Source organism: Phoca vitulina, unplaced genomic scaffold (genome assembly GCF_004348235.1).
Source record: "Phoca vitulina isolate PV1807 unplaced genomic scaffold, GSC_HSeal_1.0 scaffold57, whole genome shotgun sequence".
Lineage (NCBI taxonomy): Eukaryota > Metazoa > Chordata > Mammalia > Carnivora > Phocidae > Phoca > Phoca vitulina.
The window spans coordinates 844419-867916 of record NW_022589760.1 but is presented as its reverse complement, the minus strand read 5'-3'; the positions used below and the strand labels follow the sequence as shown (position 1 = coordinate 867916).

The following is a 23498-nucleotide window of genomic DNA, read 5'->3' as shown; positions in this document are numbered from 1 at the left end:
GTTTGTTTCTCAGAGTCCGTAGTCTCTCATGGTTCGTCTTCCCCTCCAATTCCCCCCCTTCATTTTTCCCATCCTACTATTTTCTTTTTTTTAACATACAATGTATTATTTGTTTCAGAGGTACAGGTCTGTGATTCAACAGTCTTACACAATTCACAGAGCTCACCATAGCACATACCCTCCCCAATGTCTATCACCCAGCCACCCCATGCCTCCCACCCCCCACCACTTTTAAGGAAGTTTCTACCCTCCCAAGAGCTTGCTTGGGCTTGTGGCAGACAGACTTGTAAATGTTACTGTAATACAGAGAGGTGAAATGAGAAAAGGTACAGTCATGAGAAAGCTGGGGGAGTGATTATTAGTTCAAATCTGTTTGGGTAGAGATGGTACCAGGTAAGAAAAGGCTGTGGAGAAGTAGAAGCTCTCATAAAATTCTTCTAGACATGATGGAAAATGTAGGCTAGATAATATTATAATTAGAGTTGGAGTCTTCACCAAATACTGTTGATTTAATGGATATCAATATGCTGGAAGGGAGGGAATGTGGTCTTCTCAGGACTTTATCATCAGCCCTGTCATTTTCATTCCTTACCATAGTGTTAGGTCTTTGTTACTTCATTCCTTTACCAGTGACTTGAGGAATTCAAATGGTGTGCATATCAAACATGTGGATGACACAACAGGATGGGATTACAAATACACTGATAGAATCTAATTCAGAATTCCCTTAACAGATCGGAACATTGAGGAATCAAACAAAATGAAAAAGAAATGTACAGAACGGGGGAGATACTCATTGAATAATTGCTTAATATGTGCATGCAATGAACCAGGCACTGTGGTGAACAAGACACATCTGGGTGTTGTCCTCATAGAGCTTATAGTCTAGTTGGGGAGGCAGTTGTTAAACAGACATCGTAGAATAAAGAATGATGAGTAATACAGGGAAAGTACAGAGGACAATGAAAAAATGTACAGGGGTGCTTACTCGATTCAGGCTTTACAAAAGTGATGCTAATCAGAGCTTTGAATTATGAGCATGATCTTGTCAAGATAGGAGCAGTATTTGAACAAAAATGCAAAGATAGAGCAGGGGACAGTAGATTTTTTCTGTTAGAAGGCTAGATGGTAAGTATTTTAAGCTTTGTAGGCCATGTTGTCTCTGTCGAGACTACTCAACCTTGCCAGTGTAGTGTGAAAGTAGCCGTAGACAGTGGATAAACAAATGAACGGAGTTGTGTGCTAATGAAAGTTTATTTACAGAAACAGGTATTGGGTTGGATGTGAGCCATGGGCTATGGTTTGCTGGCTCCTATTTAGAGCTTGTCATGTTTGAGGACCTTAAGTAGAACTGTAGGGTTTAAGCAGGGGTTCTACCCTAACAGAAGTACCTAGGGTGCTTTTCCAAAGTAGACATCCTTGATTGTTCCCACCCTGAGACTCTGATTTAGTAACTCTAGGGTGACATCCAGAATCTCCTTTTTTAATATAATTATTCTGATATACAACAAGGGTTGAGAACCACTGGGCTAGCCAGTAGCATGATAGGAGATGAGGTCTTGAAATGTAGTCAGGGACCAGATGGTGAAAAAAGTAGGCCTTCAAAAGCATACTGATTGATTTCAGTATCTGAATAAAAATTACGTTTTTAAGTACATAGAGGGATTTCAGAGCTGTAGAGTTTAGTGATTTTCTGATATTCTTTCTTCTTTTTCTCACCTTCATAACTTGTCTGATTTATCATATATAAAAACTTGTTTCAAATTAATAGTATTTATATTACTATTAATAATGAGACTACTGGATGAAATTTGAAATAATTTTAGTTCTTTTTGCCTCTGGACTAAATCCTACTAAAACTGTACAGTGCATATACTATATTTTATATATATTTCGATATATTGGTTTCAGTTTCTTTTCATGCTTTAGAGGTTGCTTTTAAAAATTTAATTTCATTCCTAGAATATGTAAAGCATTTACCTGATTCCAAATTCTAAACTATAGAAATCTCGCTTCCATCCTTGTCTCCTTCTTTTCTCTTCTTTGTCTGTAGGTAGTCATTTTTATTGCTTCTTGTTTTTCCCATCTAGCGTTTCCTTTCTTTAAACTTAGTAAGCATTGTTTGGGGCATCTGGGTGGCTCAGTCAGTTAAACGTCTGCCTTCGGCTCAGGTCATGATCCTGTTGTCCTGGGATCGAATCCCACATCGGGCTCCCCCTGCTTTGTGGGGAGCCTGCTTCTCCCTCTCCTTCTGCTGCTCCCCCTGATTGTGCTCTCTCTCTCTCTGTCAAATAAATAAAAATCTTTAAAAAATAAATAAACTTAGTAAGCATTGTTTTGTAATCTGTGTCTGATAATTCCAGTATCAGAAGTTTCTGTGTGTATCTGTTGCCTCTTTTTTCTGCTGCTGCTTCCTCATGTTGCTTGATTTCTTTATGTGTCTGGTTATCTTTGGCCATGTGCTGGATACCTGGAATATTATTTGTAGAAGAAATCAGAAGATTAGAGTGAGATCTTCCTACAGAGAGAACTTTCATTTGCTTTCTACAGGTACCTAGGAGTGCTCTTTGTCTGGGACTACCCTAATCCAAGTTCTTTGCCTAAGGTTCCTTTGATCATAGGTGGATAGACTGCCAGCCTGTGAGAAGGCTAATTTACTTCTGGTGAACTCTTACCTTGAAGGTATAGCCTTTTGGGTTTCCAGTGTAAAGTGGGGGTTGGTTTATAAGAGTTCCCACTTTTGGCAAACCCTGTGCTTTGACTTTAGTTACCTTAGTCCTTTGAAGCTGTGGAAGTGCAGCTCAGTTTTGCAGCTGATTCCTCTGGACTGGCAAATTGGTAAAAGCCAAGAGTGACTGTGAGAATTAGGTTTACCCATTTGGGTTCTCATCTTCTAGATATTGGCTTACCTTACCATAGATTTTGGCTTTCCTTACCATAGAGTTAGGTCTTTTTTACAAATTTTTTTTTTTATGTTGTAGATTTCAAACATACACAAGTACAAAGAATAGTACAATAAACCCCCACATACCCATCACCCAGCTCAGTCTCTACTCCCACCCTGTTTTACTACCCAATAATTTTGAAACAAATACCAAATGTTATACAATTTTGCTGTGAATGCTTCATTATATACCTATAAAAGATAGGGGCACTTTTTAAAAAATTGTCTTTTTAAAACCGCTTTATTAAGATAAAATTCAAATACAATACAATTCACACATTTGAAGTATACAGTTCAGTGACTTTTAGTATATTCACAGAGCTGTGCATCATCATAATATATTTTATAATATTATTATCCCAAAAAGAAACCCTTATAACCCTTAGCTGCTACTCCTGTCTCCCCATTCCCCACCCCCATCCTGGCAAATACTAATCTATTTTTTATATCTGTGCAGAGTCACTTATTTTGGAAATTCATAAAAATGAACTCATACAATACATATTATTTTGTGACTGGCTTCTTTCACTTAGCATAATGTTTTCAAGGTTCATCTATGGCATAGCATGTATCAGTACTTCATTTGTTTTTATTGCCAAATAATATTTTTTAGTACAGATGTGCTTCATTTTGCTTATCCATCAGTTGAGGGACTTTGGGGTTATTTCCACTTTTTGGCTATTATGGATAATGCTTGTATAAAGATTTGTGTACAAGGTTTTGTGTGAACATGTTTTCCTTTCTCATGGGTATATACTTAGGCGTGAGAATGCTGGATTATATGGTACCTCTATGTTTAACTATTGGAGGAACTTCCAGACTGTTTTCCAAAGTAGCTGCGCCATTTTACATTACTACCAATAGTGTGTTTCCAAAGTAGTTCTGCCATTTTACATTACTACCAAAAGTGTGTGAGGGTTCCATTTTCCCCATATCTTCCCAAAGACTTGTTATTCTGGTTGTTTTTTTTTTCTTCTAGCCATCCTAGAGGGTGTGATGTAGTAACTTACTGTGGTTTCAGTTTTCATTTCCCTGATAGCTGTTTATGTCCAGCATCTTTTTATGTGCTTATTGCCCATTGCCCATTATATATTTTCTTTGGAGAAACGTCTGTTCAGACCCTTTGCCCATTTTTATTTTTATTTATTTTTTAAAAAGATTTATTTATTTGAGAGAGAGAGTGAGAGAGAGAACACGAGCAGGGTGAGGGGCAGAGGGAGGAGCAGACTCCCTGCTGAGCAGGGAGCCTGATGTGGGGCTCGATCCCGGGACTCCAGGATTATGACCTGAGCTGAAGGCAGACGCTTAACCAAGTGAGCCACCCAGCCACCCCAAGACCCTTTGCCCATTTTTAAAATAAGTTATTTGTCTTATTGTTATTGTCTCATTGAGAGTCATTTCTATATTCTGGTTTCAAGTTACTTATCAGATCTATGATTTACAAATGTTTTCTGTGGGCTCTCTTTTCATTTTTTTGTTCATCTCTTGAAAGACAAAAGTTTTTAATTTTGGTGAACTTTTAATTTATGAATTTTTTTCTTTTGTCTCTTGTGCTTTTTAAAAATGACTTTCTTTGTCCCCATCCCCCCAGCCCCTGGCAACCACCATTCTGCTGTTAGCTTCTATGAGTTTGATTATTTTAGATTCAACATGTAAGTGGTATCATGTATTCCGTCTTTGGCTTATTTCACCTAGCATAATTTCCTTCAGGTTTATCCATGTTCTCATAAATGGCAGGATTTCCTTCTTTTTAAAGGCTGCATAATATTCCATTGTATGTATATACCACATTTTCTTGATCCATTTATCAGTTGATGGATATTTAGGTTGCTTCCCTGTCTTGGCTATTGTGAATAATGCTGTAGCGAACATGTGAGTTTAGATAGGTCTTCAAGATCCTAACTTCAGTTCCTTTGGATGTAAACCCAGAAGTGGAATTGCTGGATCATATGGTGTTCTATTTTTAATTTTTTTTGAGGAATCTCCATACTGTTTTCCATAGCAGGGCACCAATTTACATTCCCACTTACAGTGTACAAGGGTTGCCTTTTCTCTTCATTCTTGCCAACACTTTTTATTGTTTGTTTTTTGATAAAATTAATCTTAACAGATATAAGGTGATATCTCATTGTGGTTTTGTTTTGCATTTCCCTGATGGTTAATGATGTTGGGCACCTTTTCATGTATCTGCTAGCCATTTCTATGTCTTCTTGGGAGAAATATCTCTTCAGTTCCCTTGCCTGTTTCTTAATTGGGTTATTTGGGGTTTTTTGCTGTTGAGTTGTAGGAATCCCTTATGTATTTTGGATATTAACCCTTTATTAGCTTAGTTTGCAAATATTTTTTTTCGTTCAGTATGGCTGACTTTTCACTCTGTTGATTTTTTCTTTTCCTGTATAGAAGCTTTTTAGTTTGATGTTACCCCACTTGGCTATTTTTGCTTTTGTTGTCTGTGCTTTTGGTGTCCTATCCAAGAAATCATTGCCAAGGCCAATGTCCAGAAGCCTTTTCCCTATGTTTTCTTCTAGGAGTTTTACAATTTCAGATCTTACATCTAAGTCTTTAATCTATTTCAGGTTAATTTTTGTGAGTGGTATAAGGTAGGGGTCCAATTTCGTTCTTTTGCATGTGGATACCCAGTTTTTCTAGCACCATTTATTGAAAAGACTCTCCTTTCCCAGTTTTGTGTTGTTAGCACCCTTGTAATTTCTGAACTCTATTCTGTTCCATTGGTTTGTGTCTGTTTTTATTTAAGTACCATACTGTTTTGATTACTGGGACTTTGTTATATATTTTGAAATCAGGAAGTATGATTTCTCTAGCTTTGTTGTTCTTTCTCAAAATTGTTTCAACTAATCAGGGTCTTTTGTAGTTCCCTATGAATTTCATGATTTTTTTCTTTCTGTAAAGAATGGCATTGGGAGAGACCCCTGGGTGGCTCAGTCGGTTAAGTGCCTTCGGCTCAGGTCATGACCCCAGGGTCCTAGGATCGAGTTCCACATCGGGCTCCTTGCTCAGCGGAGAGCCTGCTTTTCCCTCTGCCTACTGCTCCCCCCTGCTTGTGCTTTCTCTCTCTCTGACAAGTAAATAAATAAAAGATTTTATTTATTTATTTGACAGATAGAGACATAGCGAGAGAGGGAACACAAGTAGGGGGAGTGGGAGAGGGAGAAGCAGGCTTCCCACCGAGTAGGGAGCCTGATGTGGGGCTCGATCCCAGGACCCTGGGGTCATGACCTGAGCCAAAGGCAGACGCTTAACGACTGAGCCACCCAGGCACCCCAATAAATAAAATCTTTTTTAAAAAAAGAATGCCATTGGGATTTTGATAGGGATTGCATTGAATCTGTACTGTTGCTTTAGCTAGTATGGATATTTTACCAATATTAATTCTCTGAATCCATGAACATGGGATAGCTTTAAATTTTTTGCATATATTTTAATTTCTTTTACTGGTGTTTTATAGTTTCTCAGTGTATAAGTCATTCATCTCCTTTGGTTACATTTAGTCCTAAATATTTCATTCTCTTTAAAACTATTGTAAATAGGATTTTAATTTCCTTTTTGAAGATTTTATTTATTTATTTGAGAGAGAGAGCATGAGCAGGGGGAGGAGCCGAGGGGGAGGGAGAGAGAGGGGCAAGGAATCCCAAGAAGACTCCACACTGAACACGGAGCCCGACATGGGGCTCTATCTCATGACCCTGAGATCATGACCTCAGCTAAAACCAAGAGTTGGATGCTTAACCGCCTGAGCCACCCAGGTGCCCCTCTTAATTTCCTTTGTGGATAATTGGTAGTTAGTGTATTGCTTGTGCTTTTTATGTCATAGCTCAGAAATCACTGCCTAGCCCAAAATCATGAATTTATTCCTATGTTTTGTGTAAGAGTTTTATAGTTTTAGCTCTTATATTTAGATTTTTTTTAATCTATTTTGTGTTAATTTTTGTATAGGATATGATATAGGTATCTAACTCGATTTTTTTACATGTGGCTTGTCAGTTTTCCCAACACCATTTGTTGAAAGATTATTCTTTTCATATTAAAATATCTTGGAACCCTCAAAATCAATTGATCATAGATGTATGGATTTATTTTTTCTTTTCCATTGATCTGTGTCTATCCTTACACCAGTACAAAAATGTCTTGATTGTAGCTTTGAAATCAGGAAATACGGAACCTCCAGCTTTGTTCTTCTCCAAGATTGTTTTGGTTATTCTTGTTCCCTTGAAATTCCATATGAATTTTAGAATTAGCTTGCCAGCTTCTACAAAGAACCAGCTGGGATTCTGATAGGTAATCCCTAGGTCAATTTGGATAGTATTGCCATCTTAACAATGTTGTCTTCTGATCTGTGAACATAGAATGTCTTTCCAATTATTTAGGTCCCCTTTAGTTTTTGTCAACAATGTTTTATAGTTTTCATAGTGTAAGTTTTATACTTTTGTTAAATTTATTCCTGATTATTTTAGTTTTTTGATGTTATTATAAATGGAATTGTTTTCTCTTTTGAGTATAGTTGACACACAATTTTATGTTAGTTTCAGGTGTACAACATAGTGATTCAACAAGTTTATACATTATGCTGTGTTCACCACAAGTGTAGCTACTATCTGTCCCATTGCATGGCTATTACAGTATCATTGACTATATTCCTTATGCTGGGCCTTTTATTCACATGACTTACTCCTTTCATAACTGGAAGCCTATATCCCCCACATCCCTTCACCTAATTTGTCCAATCCCCCCACCCCCTCCCCTTTGGCAACTATCAGTTCTCTCTATTTATAGGTCTGATTCTGCTTATTGTTTATTCGTTTGTTGTATTTGTTTTCTGTTTTGTTTTTTTTAGGTACCACTTATGAGTGAAATCATATGGTATTTGTCTTTCTCAGACTGACTTATTTCACTTAGCATTATACCCTCTAGAGCCATCCATGTTATTGCAAATGGCACGATCTCATTCTTCTTTTATGGCTGAGTAATATTGCAGCATGTGTGAGATGTGTGAGAGATATCTATCTATATATACATCTATCTATCTATCTATATATACACACACACACGTGTGTATCCCATATCTTCTTTATCCATTCACCTGTGGATAGACATTTGGATTGCTTCCATATCTTGGCTATTGTAAATAATGCTGCAGTAAACATAGGGATGCATGTATCTTTTCAAATTAGTATTTCTTTGTAAATACCCAGTAGAGGAATTACTGGATAATGTGGTGATTCTATTTTTAATTTTTTGAGGAACTTACATACTGCTTTCCACAGTGGCTGCACCAGCTTGTATATCCACCAACAGTGTACAAAGATTTCCTTTTTTCCATATCCTTGCCAATATTTATTTCTTGTCTTTTTGATTTTAGCCATTCTGACAGGTGTAAGGTGAATATCCCATTGTGGTTTTGATTTGCATTTCCCTGATAATGAGGGATGTTGAACATCTTTTCATGTGTCTGTTGACCATCTATATGTCTTTGGAGAAATATCTATTCATGTCCTCTGTCCATTTTTAAATTGGATTATTTCTGTTTTTTGGTGTCGAGTTGTATAGGTTCTTCATACATTTTGGATACTAACCCCTTATCAGCTATATTTATAAATATCTTCTCCCGTTTAGTTAGGTTGCCTTTTTGTTTTGTTGAAGGTTTCCTTTACTGTTCAAAAGCTTTTTATTTTGACATAGCCCAATAGTTTATTTTTTAATTTAATTTAATTTTTTAAAAGATTTTATTTATTTATTTATTCATTTATTTATTTGAGAGAGAAAGAGAGAGCACGAGCCAGCTTGGTGGGGAGAGGGAGAAGCTGATTCCCCTCTGAGCCGGGAGCCAGATGCAGGGCTCAATTCCAGGACCCTGAGATCATGACCTGAGTTGAAGGCAGACACTTAAGCTACTGAGCCACCCAGGTGCCCCCAAATAGTTTATTTTTGCTTTTGTTTCCCTTGCCTTAGGAGACCTATCTAGAAAAATGTTGCTATCGCCAATGTCAGAGAAATTACCTATGTTTTCTACAAGGGTTTTTATGGTTTTAAGTCTCACATTTTGGTCTTTAATTCATTCTGAGTTTATTTTTCTATATGGTAAAGTGGTCCAGTTTGATTCTTTTGCATGTAGCTGTCAAGTTTTCCCAGCACCATTTGTTGAAGAGAATGTCTTCCTCATTATATAATCTTGCCTCCTTTGTCATAGATTAATTGACCATATAATCATGGGTATATTTCTGGACTCTATTCCATTGATCTATGTGTCTGTTTTTGTGCCAATACCATACATTTTGATTACTACAGCTTTGTAGTATATCTTGAAATCTGGAATTGTGATACTTCTAGCTTTGTTTTTCTTTTTCAAAATTGCTTTGGCTACTCTGGGTCTATTGTGGTTCCATATAAATTTTAGGATTATTTGTTCTAGTTCCATTAAAAATTGCTGTTGGTATTTTGATGGGGATTGCATTAAATCTGTAGATTCCTTTAGGTAGTATAGACATTTTTTAAAAATTATTTATTTATTTATATATTTGTTTGTTTCAGAGGTAGAATTTAGTGATTCATCAGTTGCATATAACACCCAGTGCTCATTACATCAAGTGCCCTCCTTAATGCCCATCACCCAATTATCCCTTCCCCTCACCCACCTCCCCTCCAGCAACCCTCTATTTGTTTCCTAGAGTTAAGCGTGTCTTATGGTTTGCCTCCCTATTTTCATCTTATTTTATTTTTCCTTCCCTTCCCCTATGTTCATCTGTTTCATTTCTTAAATTCCACATATGTATGAAATCATATGGTATTTGTCTTTCTCTGACTTATTTCACTTAGCATAATAACCTCTACTTCTATCCACGTCATTGCAAATGGCAAGATTTCGTTCTTTTTGATGGCTGAGTAATATTCCTGTGTGTGTGTGTGTGTGTGTGTGTGTGTGTGTGTGTGTGTGTGTATCACATCTTTTTTATCCATTCATCTGTTGATGGATATCTGGGCTCTTTCCTGGTAGTATAGACATTTTAACAACATTTGTTCTTCCAGTCCATGAACATGGAATGTTTTTCCATTTCTTTGTGTTATCTTCAATTTCTTTCATCAGTGTTCTATAGTTTTCAGAATATAGGTCTTTCCATTCTTTGGTTAAATTTATTCCTAGGTATTTTATTCTTTTTGGTGCAGTTATAAATGGTGTTGCTTTCTTAATTTCTCTTTCTGCTACTTCATTATTGGTGAATAGAAATGCATTGGATTTCTGTATATTAATTTTGTGTCCTGTGACCTTACCGAATTCATTTATCAGTCCTAGTAGTTTTTTGGTGAAGTCTTTAGAGTTTTCTGTATATAGTATCATGTCATCTGCAAATAGTGAATGATCATTTTAATGTATTGTTGTATGCAGTTTGCTCATATTTTGTGGAGGATTTTTGCCATCTGTGTACATTAGGGATATTGGTCTGAGGTTTTCTTTTTTTGTGGCGTCTTTGTGTGGTTTTGGTATCAGGGTAATGCTGGCCTTGTAGAATGTATTTGGAAGCTTTCTTTGCTCTTATGTTTTTTTGGAATAATTTGAGGAAAATAGGCATTAAGTCTTCTTTAAAAGTTTGGTAGAATTCAGGGCACCTGGGTAGTTCAGTTAAGCGTCCAACTCTCGGTTTCGGCTCAGGTCGTGATCTTGTAGTCGTGAGATTGGCCCCGTGACAGGCTCCATGCTCAGCACAGAGTCTGCTTGGAATTCTCTCTCTCTGCCCCCTCCCTGCTCTCTCAAGTAAATAAATAAATCGTTATTTTTAAATTTTTTTAAAGATTTTATTTATTTGACAAGGAGAGAAAGCGAGAGAGAGAGCACTAAGCAGGGGGAGCAACAGGCAGAGGGAGTAGGAGAAGCAGGCTCCCCGCTGAGCAAGGAGCCCGACTCGGGGCTCAATCCCAAGACTGGGATCATGACCTGAGCCAAAGGCAGATGCTTAACTGACTGAGCCACCCAGGCGCCCCATAAATAAATCTTTAAAAAAAAACAAGTTGATAGAATTCACTTGTGAATCCATCTGGTCCTGGATTTTTATTTTTTGGTAGTTTTTTTTTATTACCAATTCAGTTCTGTTACTTGTAATTGGTCTGTTCAGATTTTCTATTTCTTCCTGGTTCAGTTTTGGAAAATTGTATGTTTCTAGGTATTTATCCATTTTTCTAGGTTGTCCACTTTTTTGACATCTAAGTTTTCATAGTTATTCCCTTATAATCCTTTGTATTTCTTTTGTGTTAGTTATTACTTTCTCTCATTTCTGATTTTATTTATTTGGGCCCTTTCTCTTTTTCTTGATGAGTGTGGTAAGGGTTTATCAATTTTGTTTATCTTTTCAAAGAACCAACTCTTAGTTTCATTGATTTTTTTCCTTTTTTTTTCTTTTTTTAGTCTCTGTCATTTCTGCTTTCATCTCTATTATTTCATTTCCTCTACTCTCCTTGGGATTTGTTTGCTCTTCTTTTTCTAGTTTTTTTAGGTGTAAGGTTAGATTGTTTTTTGAGCTTTTTCTTGTTCTTGAGGTGGGCCTGTATGGCTATTCATTTCCCTCTTAGATGTACTTTCACTGTGTCACAACGATTTTGGACTCTTGTGTTTTCATTTTCATTTGTCTCTGTATCTTTTATTTCTTCTTTGATTGCTTCATTGACCCATTGGTTGTTTAATATCATGTTGTTTAGTCTCCATGTGTTTGTGTTTTCTCCAGTTTTTTTCCTTGTGATTTTTTTTCTAGTTTCGTACCATTGTGATTGGAAAAGGAGCATGATGTGATTTCAGTCTTCTTAAATTTATTGAGGCTTGTTTTGTGGCCTAACATGTGATCTGCCCTGCTGAATGTTCCATGTGCACTAGAAAAGAATGTGTATTCTGTTATTTTTGGCTAGAATATCCTGTGTATATCTATTATGTCCATCTGGTCCAATGTGTCACTCAAAGACATTGTTTTAGAATTGTTTTCTTAATTTCATGTTCAGATTGCTCATTAATGCTGTATAGAAATGCAGTTGATTTGTTTATATTGATCTTACATCCTGAATCCTTGTTGAATTCATTTTTTTTGTTAAACTCATTTTTTAATTTTTACAACTTTTCAGTGGATCCCTTAGGATTTTCTATACACAACACTATGTTTTCTGCAAACAGATAATTTTATTTCCTCCTTTAAAATCTAGATCTTTTGTTTTTTTTTTTTTCTTGCCTAACTAATTGCATTCCCTGGAACCTCAGGTACAATTAATGTTGAAGAAAAGTGGCAAGAATGGACAAGTTTGGTTTTTTTTTTCTTGATTATTGGGGAAATAATTTCATTTTTCTGCAGTGTGATATTAGGAATTTCCATGGATGCCCCTTATCAGGTTGAGGAACTGCCTTTCTATTTTTAGTTCATTGAGTGTTTTTTTTTTTTTTTTAATATTTTATTTATTTATTTGACAGAGAGACACAGTGAGAGAGGGAACACAAGCAGGGGGAGTGGGAGAGGGAGAAGCAGGCTTCCCGCCGAGCAGGGAGCCCGATGCGGGGCTTGATCCCAGGACCTGGAATCATGACCTGAGCCGAAGGCAGACGCTTAACGACTGAGCCACCCAGGCGCCCCAGTTCATTGAGTGTTTTTATCATGAAACAGTGTTGAATTTTGTGAAATGCTCTTTTCTGTATCTACAAATGTGATCATGTGGTTCCTACCCTTTCTTCTGTTGATAATGTTAATCTGCTAAATCCCACTTGGTCATGGAGAACAATCCCTTTTAGATGTTGCCAGATTTGGTTTCTCGATAGCTTGTGGATGATAAGGGATATTGATTTTTCCTTGTATGTCTTTGTCTGGTTTTGGTTTCCGGTTAATTCTGGCCTCTTAGAATAAGTTAGGAAGTATTCTTTCTCCTACTGTTTGGAAAAGTTTGTGAAGGATTGGCATTAATTCTTCTTTAAATATCTGATTGATTTTACCAGTGAAGCCATCTGGTCATGGGCTTTTATTAGTGGGACGATTTTAAATTTCTATTCAACCTTTTGTTATAGTTCTCTTCAGCTGTTCTGTTTCTTCTTGGGTCATGCTCAACATTTAGTTGTTTATCTAGAATTTGTCCGTTTCATATACTTTATCTAATTTATTGATGTACCTTATGATACTTTTATTTATGTAAAGTTGGTAGTGATTTCCCCCTTTTCAATCCTGATTTTAGTGATTTGAATTTTCTCTCTTTTTTTGTGTGTATTTAGCCTAGCTAGTTTGTCAATATTGCTGACCTTTTCAAAGAACCAGTTTCGTTTCATTGCTTCTCTATTTATTTTTTTTTAATTGTAATTGTAATTAAATACACAATAACATAAAATTTACCATCTAATGACATTAAATACATATACGTTGTTGCGCTACCATTACTACTGTCCATCCTCAGAACTCTTTTCATCTTGTAAAACTGAAACTCTATTAAACAATAACTCCCTATTCCCTCCTCCCCATAGCCCTTTGTAGCCTTCATCCTATTTTTAGTCTGAGTTTGAGTCTACTCTAAGTACCTCATATAAGTGGAATCATACAGTGTTTGTCCTTTTGTAAATAGCTTACTTCACTTAGCATGTCTTCAAGGTTCATCCCTAATATAGCATGTGTACAAATATCCTTCCTTTTTTAAGGCTGAATAATATTCCACTGTATGTGTATACGACATTCTGTTTATCTGCTCGTCCTTTTTTTTAATCTCAATCCCTTTTTATTTAATTTTTTTCATTTTAGTATAGTTGACACACATGTTACATTAGTTTCAGTTGTACAACATAGTGATTCAATTTCTCTATACATTATGCTATGTTCATCACAAGTGTAGCTACCATGTGTCACCAAAATGCTATTACAATATCATTGATTATATTCCCTATGCTGTACCTTTTATTTCCGTGATTCATTTCATAACTGGAAGCCTGTATATCCCAGCTCCCTACCACTCATTTTGCTTATCTGCCTTACCCCCTTCCCTCTGGCAGCCATCAGTTCTCTGTATTTATAGATCTAATTCTGTTTTTTGTTTGTTTATTCATTTGTTTGGTTTTTTAGATACCACATGAGTGAAATCATATGGTATTTGTTTTTCTAAGTCTGATTTATTTCATTTAGCATAATACCCTCTTGGTCCACCCATGTCTGTTTTATCTTTTGATGGATACTTGGATTACTTCTCATTTTTGGTTCTTGAAAATAATGCTGCTATGAATATGGGTATAGAATTATCTGTTCAAGTCCTTGCTTTCAGTTCTTTTGGTTATATACCCAGGAGTAGAATTGCTGAATCATATGGTAATTCTATTTATACTTTTTTGAAGAAACACTTGTACTGTTTTCTATAAGTGTTCCCATATTGAGTTTATATTCATATCAGCAGGGCAAAGGGGTTCCAATTTCTCCATGTCCTCACCAGCACTTCTTATTTTCTGTTGTTTTTTTTTTAATAGCCATCCTGTGGATGTGAGGTGGTATCTCATGGTTTTGATTCTCATTTCCCTAATGATTAGTGATGTAGAGCATCTTCTCATGTGCTCATTGGTCATGTGTATATCTTTGGAGAATGTCTATTCAAGTCCTTAGCCCATTTTTTTCAAATCAGGTTATTTGTTTTTTTTTGTTGTTGAGTTGTAGGAGTTCTTTATATAAAAAGTCTTGGGGCACCTGGGTGGCTTAGTTGGTTAAGCATCTGCCTTTGGCTCAGGTCATGATCCCAGGGTCCTGGGATCGAGTCCTGCATCGGGCTCCCTGCTCCATGGGGAGCCTGCTTCTCCTTCTGCCTCTCTGTCTCTGTCTCTCTCTCTCTCTCTCTCTGTCTCTCTCTCTCTCTCTGTGTCTCTCTCTCTCTGTCTCTCATGAATAAATAAATAAAATCTTTAAATAAAAAGTCTTGATAATTACCCCTTATCAGATAAGTGATTTACAAATATTCTCCCCCATTCCATAGATTGCCTTTTCATTCTGTTAATTATATCCGTTGATGTGTAGAAGATTTTAAGTTTAAGGTAGTCTTGTTTTTTTTTTTTTTCTGTTTTTGCTTTTGTTTCCTGTGTTTTTGGTGTCATATCCAAGAAATCATTGCACAGTCTGAGTCATAAAGCTTTTCTCCTGTTTTCTTCAAGGGATTTTATAGTTTTAAGTCTTATTTTTAGGGGTTTTTAAAATATTTATTTATTTGACAGAGACAGACACAGCGAGAGAGGGAACACAAGCAGGGGGAGTGGGAGAAGGAGAAGCAGGCTTCCTGCTGAGTAGGGACCCCGATGCGGGGCTCGATCCCAGGACCCTGGGATCATGACCTGAGCTGAAGGCTGATGATTAACCGACTGAGCCACCCAGGTGTTCCTGTTTTTCTATTCTTTATTTCATTTATTTCTTGCTCTAATCATTATTATTTATGATTGACCCTTGTACAACACAGGTTTGAACTGCATGAGTCCACTTCATGCAGATTTTTTTTTAATAAATACAGTATAGTACTGTAAATGTATTTTCCTTATGATTTTCATAATAACATTTTTTAATTTAAATTCAATTAGCCAACATATAGTACATCATTAGTTTCAGATGTAGTGTTCAATAATTCATCAGTTGCGTATAATACCCAGTGCTCATCACATAATGTGCTCTTTCTTTTCACTACATCTGTATCTTTGGGGTAAATACCCAGTAGTGCAATTGCTTTGTTGTAGGGTAGCTCTATTTTTAACCTCCTGAGGAGCCTCCATACTGTTTCCCAGAGTGGCTGTACCGGCTTGCATTCCCACCCACAGTGTAAGAGGGGTCCCCTTTCTCTGCATCTGCACCAACATTTGTTGTTTCCTGTCTTGTTAATTTTAGCCATTCTAACTAAATTTTGAATTTTGGTAACATTTTCTTTTCTCTAGCTTGCTCTATTGTAAGAATACAGTATATAATACATATAAAATATGTGCTAATCGATTGTTTATGTTATTGGCCAGGCTTATGGTCAACAGGCTGTCAGTTAGCTAAGTTTTTGGGGAGCCAAAGTTGTACACAGATTTTTGACTGCACCAGGGTTGGCACCCCAACCGCATGTAATTCAGAGGTCACCTGTACTTTCTTCTTACTTTGGCTTTAGTTTGCTTTTCTGTTTCTAGTTTCTTAAGGCAGTAGGTTAGATTATTGAATTGAGATCTTCCTTCAGAGACTTTAAATGCTGGGTTTTTAAAAATAGTCTTTGCCAAATTTTCTCATTTTCTGGGGAGTGGGTCCACAGAACTCATGATCTCATCCTGGAAGTGGACCTCTATGTGGACCCTTTTTATCATAAAGCAACCACATTCAGTTTCTTGAATATCCTTCTAGAGACATACTGCATATTTCTGTGTAAATAATCTTTACAACACTATATACTATATTTACTTTTCTGCCTCTTGAATTTTTGACTTAATATCTAGGCTTTTGTTTCATTTTTGTATGTAAAGGCTGCCTCATTCTTTTTGATGTCTCCATAGTATTCCATCATATGAATCCATATTAAAGTTAAGCATGTAAGTTGAACATTTAAGTTGTTTCTAGTTCTTTTATGAAATTATACTCTAGTGAATATTCATAAACCATATACATTTCATACATATATAAGTATGTCTATGGATAAAATTGCTCTAAATGGAATTGTTTTCATAGTGTATATCTTTTTTATTTTGTTGGGTATCATTAAATTTTAGGTTTTAGGGGCACCTGGGTGGCTCAGTTGGTTAAGCGTCTGCCTTTGGCTTGGGTCATGATCCCGGGGTCCTGGGATCAAGCCCCATGTCAGACTCCCTGCTCAGCGGGAGTCTGCTTCTCCATCCCCCTGCCCCTCCCCCTGCTCATGCTCGCTCTCTCTCCTTCTCTCTCTCAAATAAATAAAAATCTTAAAAAAACCAGATTTTAGCTTTTAGTAGAAGTTATACAAATTTACATTACTGCTAACAATGAATGGTTTGTTGGTTTCTCCATACCCTGTCAACATGGTTGCATCCAGTTCTTATTTGGTAAAACTTGTAATGAATTATAGATAGGGTAGGATTGATTTTCATAAGTGAAATAATTTTTTCTTCTAGACTGTGTGTGTGTTAGAAGACTCAGTCTCTAAAGTAGTAAATATTATCAACTTGAACATAGGTAAGCAAGCTCATTTTGGAGGATCAGGAATTGATTGATATATTCTTTTAAATCAGAAAACAGTTTTTAAAATGTTTAAGGAAGGTTGGTTCTGACTGAAAGGTTTAAATTCTAGTAGCATAGAGCACATTTGGCAAAATGTAAAACTGCCATTTTTATAACTGATGATGTTTCTATATAGTTCTGAAAATACTAGGTTTTTAATGTCAAGTTGTGTTTTAAAAGAGTGCCTTTTGAGCCCTTGTCGCCAACTAACTGCTCACTAAGTATCTTACCTTCAAGATGGTAAAAATTACCTCTGATACCATGGCAGTATGATTTAATGCTCACATTTTTATTTTATGGAATTTTAACATTGTAAATATTGCAAACTAGTCAGCTTTTTAGAGATAATTTAGTAAATTTAATTTGGCCAATCCATTCTCAGTATCAAAGAGCTCCACTCAGTTAATGAGTCAAAATATTTTGAACATTTGTAGAACCTACATTTCAGGAAATTCTGAAGCTCTAGATTTTATTATAATTACCTTTGAATCAGTAGTTGCTTCTTTATTCATTCAACAAATATTTATTTTGTGTTCACTATGCTCACACTGGGAATATAGTACCTGAGAAGACAGACACCATCTCTGCCCAAATGGAGTTTATATTCAAATAAGAACAAATAGTAAATAAGTTATGAAATAAGTAAACATGATAATTTTGAATTTTGAGAAATGCTATGAAGGACATAAACAGGGTGGGGTAAGAGAAAGAGTGACTGGGGAGTTGTCAGGAATGGGTGTTCAAGAAAGGCTTTTTGAGGAGGTGGCATTTGGTCTGATTTCTTCTAAAAGATGAGAATAAGCCAGCCTAGGAATAGCTGGAATAAGAGCATTCCAGGTGGTGGGAATAGTGGCTCAAGGGGTTCAAGGAAACAAGGCCAGTATGGCTTATAGCTTAAGGAACAAGAGTGAGAATGGAGTGAAATAAGATGGGCAGAGATTCAGGGGCTCTCTCTCTTACAGATCTGTTGGGATTGCCATGGGAAATGATTGAAAATTTTTAAAGCAAAGTCATAGTATGGTCCAAGTTTATGTTTAATAGAGATCATTTTGGCTTTTTTTGTGGAGCATAGAGTTATAAGAGGCCCGAGTGGCTGCAGGGGCACCAATTAGGAGGCTCTTGATAGAGTCTAGACAAGAGATACTGGTAGAGATTTGTATACATATGGTGGTAGTAGAAATGGATGGAAGTGGACTGATTTGAGATATATTGCAGAAGTAGAACAGACCGGACTTGATGAATGGCTTCATTAGAAGTGAGAGGCAAACTATAAGAGATGCTGAACTCTAGGAAACAAACTGAGGGTTGCTGGAGGGGAGGTGGGTGGGGGGATGGGGTAACTGGGTGATGGGCATTAAGGAGGACACTTGATGTAATGAGCACTGGATGTTGTATGCAACTGATGAATCACTAAATTCTACCTCTGAAATTAATTTAAAAAAAAGTGGGAATGAGAAAAAGAAAAGGACTTTGAGTTTTTTTAATTGAGCAACTGGGTTGAGGGTGGTTCCATGTATTAATAAGAGGAATACTGGTGAAAGAACAGGAGAGGTTATTTTGGTTTGGGGGGGGGCAAGCTGAGACTCAAGTTCTGTTTTGACCTACATAAGTTTGAGATGCCTGTTAGACATCCAAGAAGTTTAAGTATAGGCAGTTTGAAGCTGGGCTTGGAGTTCAGGAGAGAAGTTGAAACTAGAGAAATAAATATGGAATATATAATCGGTAAAAACACATGTTCTTTTTTACTTTTTAGCTTCTCAGAGATCAGGATTCATCTTGTAATTGATGTCAGCCAGGCAGCAATGAAAATATAGTTGTCATTTGCTGTTTTTGAGTGTGCCCAGGCAGATTACCAGAATCAGACCTTGCAAGATGGTTGTCAGCAGGTTGGGGAAAAAACTTGGAGAAAATATTGGAACACTCTTTTAAGCCCCAAAAACCAAATGTCTTAGAGAAAGAGGGCAGGAAAGCAGTGTACCATACATGTTATGGACTTTCCTTGAAGCAGGAGCCAAAAGTAGGTTAGGTTTATGTAATTGGGACCCCAACACTGGTATCTTTTAGTTCTTTTAAGAAATGTTGCATTGCCAACAGTCTGGCACAGAAGATATTGTGTGAAAAAACATAATTATCTACAGCTCTTGAGTAGAAAACTAATTCAGAAGAGTAGGACTCCAGGGCACCTGGGTGGCTCAGTTGGTTAAGCGACTGCCTTCGGCTCAGGTCATGATCCTGGAGTCCCGGGATCGAGTCCCGCATCGGGCTCCCTGCTCGGCAGGGAGTCTGCTTCTCCTTCTGACCCTCCTCCCTCTCATGCTCTCTGTCTCTCATTCTCTCTCTCAAATAAATAAATAAAATCTTTAAAAAAAAAAAAAAAAGAAGAGTAGGACTCCAAATTAGGGAGAAATATGGAAGGTTATAGTGAGTGTTTACTCAAAAGGAATGCAAGAGTGGTAGTAGGAATAAAATGTAGCAAATGAATCAGGCAGTGAAGAGACGTCCTAATTTTCTGGTAATTTTTGCTAACCAAATATTTTCATCTCCTGTCTCCCCATTTTTTTTTTTAAGGAATGGCCAGAAGAAAGGACAGTAAGCATGAGCTCTATTCGGGTAAATAAATTTATTTTCATCATGTTCAGGGATTTACTATAGCTTCATTTCATCAAAAAATTTATACTTTTCCTTTTCTCCCAGTCTTAAGCCTGCTGCCTCCACAAAGGCAAAGTGAAATGTTTGCCTCCTGAGTTATTTCCGGTGACTTTTATGTGAATTTATTGGCACATATCCTCTACAGTCTTCTCTCATTGTCTCATTTTATAGTACAGTTGCATGTATTCGAAGTGTGACTGTAATGAGGCTGATTTAACAAAACCTAGCACAGTTGTCTCGTTATTATAGAAACTCTGCTGTGTAGATATTTAATGTAGGCAGTAATATAATAATGTCTGCTCCCATGTTATCCATTTTAGATGTTAAATTTCTAGAGCATGTGGATGATGACCCATTTCCATTTCATAGTACTTGTTCAGTTGAACAGCTAAAATTTTTTGCCAGTATAATCAAAGGAATGTTTAGCCCTTAAATTTTGGGTACTTTCTGGTTTGGATGTTACTCTAGTGCCTGAGTTCCAGTTAGGAACTTGGCCCCTCTGAGCTAACTCTTGGTATGTGCATTCAGGACACTGGGAACTTTTCCTAGGGAAAAAAGAGGAGGTAGAGAATAAGCATAGTAAATATTTGATAAGTAATTTTCCCTTTTTTGTGCCTGCAGGGAAAGAAATGGAACTGGTATTTGGACTATTTATTTTCAGAGGGGTTACAAGGCTTGAAACTTTTCATAAGAAGTAGTATTCATTCTTCTGTCCCCTGATCAGAGAGCATAAACCACAGCATCAGCATTAAGTGAATTTTGACTGAAACGAACTGACCATACCGGACTAAATTCTTTTCCTTGTTGCTAGAGAGGCCAAGTGGTTCAACTTGAGTTTCCATAATCTTTTCATCAACAGACTGCCATCCTCAGGGAGTACCTGGACTGGCCTTCTGTGCATTGTCCAGGAGAGCCTCAGTGTGGCTAACTTTATTTTTCAGGATCTAGATTCTTTAGCCCACTAGTAAAAAATGACTTCATCATCAGGCTCTGCCTTCTACCAAATTATACATAGATACATCTGTTATGTGACAGGATTTTTCACATTCTTGTGGACTGTAAGTTGCATTGATGGAAGAGAGCAGGTAATATATGGTGGCATTTAAGCCACAGACATACTCTTGCAAAATGCCCTGCCTCTGAAACCTCTGGGAATATTGCCATTTTCCTTATTGTGAACAACAATGTCAGCATCAAGTTAACAGGATATAACATTTCTTTTTTTTTTTTTTCTAACTCTAACTAGTTGGTAGCTTCCTGGGCCTTCACTGGTAGCAATTTGATAAGAGAAGGAAGTGGAAAGGATTGTGGGGTAATCTAAAATGTTCCTATTTATTCCAGTTTGATTTCACAAAACTATACTATTTTGTGTGTGTATGTGTATGTTATATATATCCCATTTTTAAGTGGTCAGGCCCAAATAAACAGACTTTATTTTCAGTGATAATTCTGAAGCTTTTAAAAAAAATTTATAATAGCTAGAATATTTTGCTGAAAATTCAGCCTCACTACTACTGAGTAACTTTTCCCCTTTTAATAAAATTCATATCATTTGAGAGAAATTAAGCTAAGTTTACTTTTGTTTTTAAGGGCACATTCCTTGTGGGTTTTTTTTTCCTTTAAAGCAAAACAAAACTCTGTATTATTAGGTAGTGTTCAGGCTAGAATCCCATTCATTTTTTGATTCAATACATATTTATCTAGCTTACTATGTGGCAGATACTCTTTTGTGTGCTGGCTGTGTAACTGTGACCAATACAAAGTACTGCTTTTGTAGAATTTACTACATCCCTTTGGAGAAGGCAGACAATAAATATATAAGCAAAAATATGGTATGAGGTGCTATAAAGAAGAAGCAAGGAATAGGGGCAGAATATTGAGCGGGTTGCTACTTTAAGGCCTGTTTGAGGAGGTGACCTATGCAGAAACCCTAATGAAATAAGTGTATGAGCCATGTGAATATTTGGGGAAAGAGCATTCTGGGCAGAGGTAAAGGCAAGTTGTGAAAGGCTTAAAAATGTTAACTTAGTTGGCCCATTTGAGTAATAGCAGAGAGGCCAGTAAGGTTACAATACAGTAATTAAAGGAGAAGAGTGGTAAAAAATGAAATAGGAGAGAAACCAGAGAGTAGTTCATGAAGGCCCTTATAATGTGTTACAGATATATAATAGGAAGCCATTAGAAGGATTGAGAGCAGAGTGATATACTTTGATTTACCTGTATGGAGCTGTAGTTTGAAGGTTAGACTGAAGAAGATTAAGGGTTAAAGTAGAGAGACCAGTTAAGTTATTAGAGTTCCAGACAAGAGTCTTAGACTAGTGTGGTAGATGATGGGGAGGTGGTTAGATATTGGATTTAGGCTCTACCTTAAAGGTAGAGAAGATAGGATCTGCTGTTAGCTTGGATATGAAGAGAGGGAAAAAGAGGAGTAACGGGTGACTCCTAGGTTTTTGACTGAGCAACTGGGTGAGTTCTGGAATGCAGAAATGAGGCATCCTGGAGGAGGAACAGATTTGGAGGAGTGTGGACTCAGAAGTTCTGTTTTGGCCATGGTAGGTTGGAGATGCTGAGTAGGCAGGTGGATATCCAGGTCTAGAGTTCAGGGTACACGTTGGGACTGGCAAAATTAATTTGGGCATCATTAGTGAATAGCCATGACATTGTATGGGATCACTTAGTGCAGCTAGAAAAAAGAAGATAAAGACAGCAAAGGACTGAGCCCTGTGGTGTAAGCCAACATTAAGAAGTAGAAGAGAAAAGGAGGAACCAGCAAAAGGCTGAGAAAGACCCACCAGTGGCTAGAAGAAAAGTGAGGAGACTGGTTGTTGTGCTGGAAGCCAAGTAAAAAAGTGTTTAGAACAAGAGAGGGAGTATTTATTGGTGTGGAATGTTGCCTGTATACCTGGGTAAAAAAGTTTTAGCTGCTTTGAAGTAAATGTGATAGTGTCCCCAATAGATAACCTTTCTCACTTAGAGAGTTCTCTTTTGTTTTTAAGTTTGCAGTCCAAGTAACTTTCCATATTGTTATTCAGAACATGATATCTTGGTTGTTAAGATCAAGTGGAACTTTCATTTGTGAGAAGGGATTTAATTATTTTTCATGAAATTTAATCCCTAACAATCTTCCAGTCATGGAAGAAATTTCTGAACCTAAGTTTTTGTTCCAGGAAAAAAATATTTTTCCCTTAGGTTTGTCTTTTTGTTCAGTAGTGATTTCCTGGGTATCTTTTCTGTTCATATTCTTCTCTTGATCCAGTTTTTTAACCCACTTAAGATTAGATGTGCAAATAAGCCACATCTAGTTATTTGAAAACTCTTTTTTGAAGAATGTTCATGGCAAAGAAAAAAAAAGATTTAAATAAGAATAGCTATTTAGCTGTAGAGCAAACATTGCCTAGAAAAGAAAAACAGAAAATTTGATTTATTATCCCAACTGTACAGAAAGAATACTTTCTTTACCTAGTATTTATGTAAAATTGTTGACATTATAAATATTGACTTAATAATGTTCAATACTAAGTTGCTGTTAGATTTCTAACATCTTGGAGTCCCTGGGTGGCTCAGTCTGTTAAGCAGCTGCCTTCGGCTTGGGTTGTGATCTCAGGGTCCTGGGATCGAGTCCCAGTCAGGCTCTCTGCTCAGCGAGGAGTCTGCTTCTCACTCCCTCTGTACTCTTCCCCTCTCTCAAATAAATAAATAAAATCTTT

At 36.7% G+C, this 23498-nt stretch overlaps 1 protein-coding gene across 2 annotated transcripts in view; it reads left to right on the top strand.

The window, feature by feature from the left end:
- The window catches only part of CENPI (centromere protein I), a 63953-nt gene extending 40740 nt beyond the window's left edge, over positions 1–23213 (top strand). For both annotated transcript variants that reach the window (XM_032390057.1, XM_032390056.1), the window contains 2 exons: positions 19711–19752; positions 20413–23213. In XM_032390057.1, the coding sequence (XP_032245948.1) occupies positions 19711–19752; positions 20413–20511 (141 nt within the window). In that variant the 3' untranslated portion in view covers positions 20512–23213. The remainder of the gene's footprint in view (positions 1–19710; positions 19753–20412) is intronic.
- The last annotated feature ends 285 nt before the right edge of the window (positions 23214–23498 follow it).